Source organism: Camellia sinensis, chromosome 8 (assembly GCF_055761805.1).
Source record: "Camellia sinensis isolate YWXY chromosome 8, ASM5576180v1, whole genome shotgun sequence".
NCBI classification, from domain to species: domain Eukaryota; kingdom Viridiplantae; phylum Streptophyta; class Magnoliopsida; order Ericales; family Theaceae; genus Camellia; species Camellia sinensis.
Window position 1 is genome coordinate 188,922,600 of NC_138968.1, and position 6,506 is coordinate 188,929,105.

The window sequence follows — 6,506 nt, forward strand, 5'->3', positions numbered from 1 at the left end:
TGAGACCTGTGAGGGCCCCCACGGGCCGAACAAAACCTTTCAGTGCAATGCCCGAAAAATAACCAATAATTTCTTACCATCAATTCAACCCCTCGGATTGTATGGCTATACAACATACATTTCTAATATTCTTCTACACATATCTTTATACAATTTTTTAATACACATTTTTCCATAAAAAGTCAAAAAATTAACCCAAATATTCATATTTTTTTCCTAACTTTTTAATCTAAAAAGACAAAAAGTACACTTATTTAAGACACCCCAAACAACCCCTAAGTATCAATTCCACTCGGTGTGCCAAAAGTTGATGTGACATCTGATATCACATTTTCATGCCAATTTTGACATGTTCCTGTTTCATACTTTCTTTTTTTAAAAAAAAAAAAAAAAATTTATGTGAAATAAAAGAGTTCAAATTTAAAAAATAATAAAATAATAGATTTAACAAATCAGGTGAAGAAATTCCCTGTCAAATTGACATATGCCAATTTACCACTTGAGCCTTCAAAATAAATTATCTTATCAAATTCAAAAATTTGGATGGAGATGCTCTCAGATCACATTTTAGCCACATTTTAAAAAAATAATAAATAAAAACAAGTCTCATGCATGCTAAAGGCGAGTCTTGTTATTTATTTCTCCAAAATAAATATATTAAAAAAAAAACAGTTTCTCACAAACAACATATTATAAAATTCTTTTACTCGACAATTAAGCACCAGTTGGATAACTTGGTTTCTCTTTCAATAGACAATGATATATCATGTGAAAAATAAAAATAGTGTCTGATATTCCAGTTGGGATACATGCATGTGAAAATAAATAACAGGCATGTCTTACCAATAGATATATCATGAACTACATACATTACACAAAATCAAAAAAATGTTTTTAAAAAATGGCGATATCCATTAATTACTTCAGCCATGATACAGCAAAACATAATTTTTAAATGTAGCAGCTAATAGAATGATAACATTTAGGTACTTGGGTGATCTGGCAATCCTTTTAGGTCCATTTCAACTTGGCGAATCGTCCATTGCATATTTTCCAATTTCTGTTTGTGACAAAATGAAATCAGAGTTAAACCCAATATCTGAATAAGAATGATCTAAATACAAAACAATATTACCTTTACTATGTCATGGTACTGCCTTGCAATCGTATCAAAGTGGGTATCAACACCTTGGTATTCATGAAGGCGGGTGACCTAGTTAAAACTCGAAGCATTAGAAGTGTTATAACAACACACATGAGTGCACACACACAGCATGCCTTACAGTAAATGTAATTAAAATAGTACTGTCTCTATAAAATATTGATCAGCATTTGTAGCCATAGCACAGAAGTTTGAATTGAAAAGAAAAGAAAAGAGGGAAAGATTGTAACTGGGGTAACTCAAAGCAACAGTAAAATCCTGAAAGTGGTATGGATTTTCTCATTTACTAGAAGCAAAAACAATAAAAAGTCAAAAGAAATGAAGTTTAACATGGCTAAGCATAAAAAAAATGACATGGGATAATTGGCCGATTGGAAAATTGTCAACCATTGTTTCCAGATCCAAACCAGGCAAGTAATGTGATTAAAGTACAGAGGAAAAAACATAATACTTCCACCATCACTGCCTTAAGATACTACCATTTAAATGTTCCATATACACCCATTAACTATCATCAAATAAAAAATCACACAAAGACAGAAAGAAAAAAAGAAAAAAAGAGAAAAGAAGAGAAACATAACACAGTTGGTACGCAAGAATGCTATGATATATAAGAAAACATACGGCTTTATTGTATGCAAGTGAAGCTTCCTCTATAGCCTCAACCAGATATTTCCTGAAACAAACGATAAACCAATCAAAAACCCTTTTTGAACAATTAACTTGATACAAATTTGATACGATCATTTGTTACCTTACTTTACAGAGAGCTGGAATTGATTCTCGAGTATAAGTCTCAAGCAAAAGAATATGCTCTAGAACCCTAAGTCAACAATGTAACATATCAGAGGCCACAGAATATAGTGAGCAAAATTTTCCATCAGATATAAATTGTCCAGGATTTACTACAAGGTTTAAAAATGAGGCAACTGACAAGAGGTTTAATTGCTAGTGGTAAGAGAAAATACTATAACATTTGCAAAAAAATAACAATGAGAACAATTCGTGGCTGTGTGTTCTACAAAGGAAAAACATACTATAAAGGATCATCATGTGCAACTCTCACAAAAAATGATAGAAGACTTGCTTCAATTCAGAACTATAACAACGGCTTCAAAAATTAACCAAATTGAACTGCAATATCTCACAATAATAACCCATTCTGCATAGCATGATCCAACAACTGTTGTTTGGAATTCATAATCACTAAAATTTGGTCACTTGAAATGCACACAAAACAAAACATAATACGAATAAGGAGAAAAAAAAACAGCGACCTTCACACATACAAGAAGTTACCAGGCTACCATAAATATATAAATTTGTGTATGAGTAGAATGATGAGAGCGCAGTGTATTAATTCACAACTCTAGCACCAAGTAAAATGGACATTAAAGTTAAGAATGGACAGTCTGCATTAGTAGACAATTTAAAGTTAATAATTGGAGTTTTGAAAGATTAAGGGTGTGTTTGGTTTGGTTTTGGGAGACAAAATTTTTTTAAAAAATCTTGGGGAAAGAGTTTAGAAAATTTTTTGGTTTGTTTAGTCATATATTTTGGAAATAGTTTTGGAGTATGAGAGTTTGGAATAATTTGATATTTTGTTGTAGTTGAGTAGATGTGTGTGAGAGAAAAAGTGATTGAGAAGGAGAGAGGAGAAAGAAAAAGTGATTGATTGATGTGTAGGGGAGAGAGTGATTTTAGAAAATTTTTTCAAAAAGTTTCCAACCAAACAAAATTTTGGAATTTTTTTTTTCAAAAATTGGTGTTTTGAGAGTTAAACCAAACAAGGCCTAAAACTCCAAACTTCAACATTTTCTGTTTTTCCACTGCAACGTGCTGCTTGTCATGCTAGCCCTAGAAGAATCTCCTTGAGTTGTTCTTAATGTTCTCTAAACTCAGTGTGAATGATTCAAAGGCTAAGCAGCATTAATGGTTTAAAGAAAGAAGCAGAAAACAGTAGTAGGTGAGACAAACCTCAATTTTGCATTCATTGTCTCACACCTTTTGCACAACCAAGTTTTTTGCAGTTCATCCTATTAAACATTTAAATAAATTAGTTCAAATATACTCCCAAGAAGGAAAAGAACATTATTGCATGGAAAGGGAATTAACATAATACTGTTGCATACATTTATTCAGTAAAATGTTTCAAATAACCAAGAAATAGCGAGCTTACATATTTATGTTGATGTTGCAACTTCAAATCTTTAACAAGCTTGATGAGCACACCAAGTATCTGCTCCAAGACCTTGCGAAGACAAAATGGTTTACAAGTCACGTATGCATAGTATAGAGCACATGCTCCATACTTGTGACAATGGAATTGTAGTAGAAGGTAAAACTTTGATAATAACAAAAATAAGAATTAGAACAGTCGAAAGTTATAATACAAAACTCATATTCACATACACTGTAATATTCTGCAAATTTTCTGTCTGCAGAATACAAATCCTCCCTCAGAGCTGCCTCTTCCCTCTCAATCTCCTCAATAATTAACTTTACCCTGTTTAGATGATCAGAGAGAAGCACACAAGCTACAGGGAAATGAACTCCTCAGAAAGTCGTTTCTGATTATTAAAGTACACACAAAGCAATTGATATATGGCTGCTTTAGGTAGTTTGGAAAAGTAGGTATAGACAGTTTCAAGAAAGAATAACCACCTCGACATCTGAAGAAAACTTTCATAGTTCATGTTTTTAAGAAGAAAAATAAGAAAGGGGGAAAAAATCTCTTCCATCTTGAAGGGTAAGATTTGAGACTCATGAGTCTATGAGTATCCATTTTGCACTGAAATGACAGAATAGGAAAAACAGTAGTAACCGTTTCCAGAACAAGAAGATCTGAGTGAATAAAATTCAAGAACAATTTTTGTAATGCTCTCCACTCAAATGAAAAACTTGAAAAAGAGAAAATAATTGGTAAAAGAAGGATAAAAAAATGAAGAAACAACTTTAAAGCCTAAAATTTTTAAAGTGTCACTTTGCACAAACTGATATACAAAAGTTTCAAATCATGTTCAGCTAAATGGCAACAAGCATACACAACATGGTACCATCATGACAAGCATATAGACCATACCACTTTGTATTGAAATTCCAAACAATAAAAAAAAAGTATATCATCATCGCCTTGACATTCAGAACAGACCTTGCACCATTAATAATGACACAAAATGAAAAAATAACACAAACCTTTCTGGAAGCCGAGCACTTGAATTTTGATTACCAGATGACATGTCTGCAACACCAAACAAGGGGTAATATTATGCACATAATATCTCTTCATCTGTGCACAGAGAGAATAGAGAGTATTTACGACTAACCAATATCATCCATCACAAAGGCATCTGCTAACTTATCACATTTAGCTTTTAAACGACCATCAATTTCACGGAAAAGTGGCATCTGGTACTCGGCCATGCCCTACAATTAAAAGGAAACTATAAGATATATATAGTTTTTCTATATCAACATTATTAAAGGGTTTACTCATAAGAACCGGAAGAGAGAAATAAAAATTGATATAAATATGGATCATAACTGTGAACAACAATCTAAACCACAACACATACATTTTGTATTAAAAAAAAAACAAATATCTTTTAAAAATACATGATAATTTGTCTAAAACATGTTTTATCCTATCACCATATAAAGAATTATACTATGGATAATGGTGCTTGTTGGAGCTGAGTTTGCCATAAATAAGCAGGCGTTATTCCAAGGTATCTACAAGGAACACCACCAACTCCAGGTTCAGCTGCATCGGTAGTGCTGCTAGAGAGTGCATTAGTTGCACCACCAGTGGTGCTAATTGCAGAAATATTTGTGTAATTTGTAGAGTTTGAGCTTGAGGTAATTGTGACACTGGTACTGGTACTGGTACTATCAAGGGAGCTTCTTGACTTTATACTCCATTTTTCAATTTCTTCTTCATGAATCTCACCATCTTTGGAAATCAGAGGTAGCCTCAATTTTTGAGCTGCTTCTGCAACAACGAGCCGGTGCTCAAGTGCCTCGTAAACCTGAAATATCTTGTCAACTTAAGACAACTAAAATTCCAAAAGAACAAGATCAACACTGCATTCAGCAAGAAAGCAACATTTTATTTTCAAATTCCTATTAAAGCATAGTTTTATGCAATTTGTTCTGATAACTATATGTTTTAACAAAACCCTAATAATCAGTCTCTTTATAATCAAATACCAAGACAAGGATTCTGCTTGAGCTTAGCCTGTGAATCTATTATTACACACATACATTGTAAGACACAACCAAAATTCAAAATGTGATTATGTACTTCAAAACCAATTTGTTCGGATGCAAGAATATGTAAAATGATACCACAAAATTACCATTCTATTCCACAAAACCCTAATTAAGGCAAAAGACCACAAACTACTTGAAATGTGAAATTTTGAAACCTGAGGAGAGTTCTTCAAACCAAGTTGAGGGTACAGACCGTGGACGTCTCGAATACCTACAAGTGAAGCCACTGAAACAGCCTGTTGATAATCTTCCACCATTGCAATTGCCTCACAGTAAATAGCCTAAAAATATACATGAACAAACATAAGAATCTCTTAAATTCCCCGATTCACACTTACATATATAAAACCCTAGACAACATCTCAATTCCAAAGAAATCTATTTAAACAAATTAATAAAATACCGTGGCTTCCAAGTAACGCAATCTCTCTCTCGACATTTCCTCTCTCGCCTGCAACACCAATCAGCCCATAAATGTGTGTGTATATATACATACATACAGATAAACATGATATGAGAGAGAGAGAGAGAGTACGAGTTGGAGATCGTCGTAGGAAGATTTGGAGAGGAGAGCTCCATCGGGAGACAAGCAATGGCGGTCCAATTGATCGATGAGTTGAGTCACGTCTGCAGGAAGGTTTTGGCCACCCCCAACTGTTGTTCCTTTCGCCATTTTTGTATCTTTGAATTTTGAAGAGAGAAATTTCTCTCTCTCTCTCTCTCACTGGAATTCAAAATTTGCTCGAAGACGAAGAAGACATTTTTGCTTGCCCAATGCCCAGTTCGCTGGCACAGAAAGGGTAGTCGGTCGGTGGTGGTGAGTTAAAATTAAAATTATGTAAAAAAATATATTAATATTAAAAAATAAAAAAATAAAAGAAAATTTGTTTTCGGAAAACATCCTATTTTAGAAAGAGCAAATTTCACTATACCCTCTTATGATTTTAGCCATTTACAGATTACCTCCGTGACATTTGAATATCACCACATAACCGTTCTGTAATTGATGGATTAAAACGCACACGGCCTCGTTTGGGAACATGCTAATTTAGTAACTTTTTGGCTATTTGGC

At 33.3% G+C, this 6,506-nt stretch overlaps 1 protein-coding gene across 3 annotated transcripts; it reads right to left on the reverse strand.

Annotated features, from left to right (window-relative positions):
* Window positions 1-725: 725 nt before the first annotated feature.
* On the reverse strand, window positions 726-6,258 carry LOC114276116 (AUGMIN subunit 4). 3 transcript variants are annotated; one of them, XR_003634084.2, is made up of 13 exons: window positions 5,970-6,258; window positions 5,838-5,885; window positions 5,590-5,715; window positions 4,831-5,190; window positions 4,489-4,588; window positions 4,358-4,403; window positions 3,575-3,668; window positions 3,342-3,413; window positions 3,140-3,198; window positions 1,922-1,985; window positions 1,787-1,838; window positions 1,136-1,213; window positions 726-1,060 (listed from the first exon to the last, which is right to left on the reverse strand). XR_003634084.2 is itself a non-coding variant. In XM_028217884.2 (13 exons), exons 1-13 carry the CDS (start codon window positions 6,105-6,107, stop codon window positions 983-985), a joined length of 1,320 nt encoding a protein of 439 aa, XP_028073685.1. In that variant the 5' UTR covers window positions 6,108-6,258; the 3' UTR covers window positions 726-982. The 3 variants fall into 3 exon arrangements, 2 of the variants coding, with proteins under 2 accessions (XP_028073685.1, XP_082740519.1); XM_028217884.2 differs by having other exon boundaries at window positions 1,917-1,985; XM_082884393.1 differs by lacking the exon at window positions 1,922-1,985.
* Between the last annotated feature and the right edge of the window lie 248 nt (window positions 6,259-6,506).

Excerpts from the sequence above, each read along its gene's own strand:
- LOC114276116 (XM_028217884.2), bottom strand. The coding sequence starts at position 6,107 with ATGGCGAAAGGAACAACAGTTGGGGGTGGCCAAAACCTTCCTGCAGAC. Across the intron at positions 1,839-1,916 it reads CCAGCTCTCTGTAAAGTAAG|GAAATATCTGGTTGAGGCTA; the intron begins GTAACAAATGAT and ends CGTTTGTTTCAG. Across the intron at positions 1,061-1,135 it reads AGTACCATGACATAGTAAAG|AAATTGGAAAATATGCAATG; the intron begins GTAATATTGTTT and ends TGTCACAAACAG.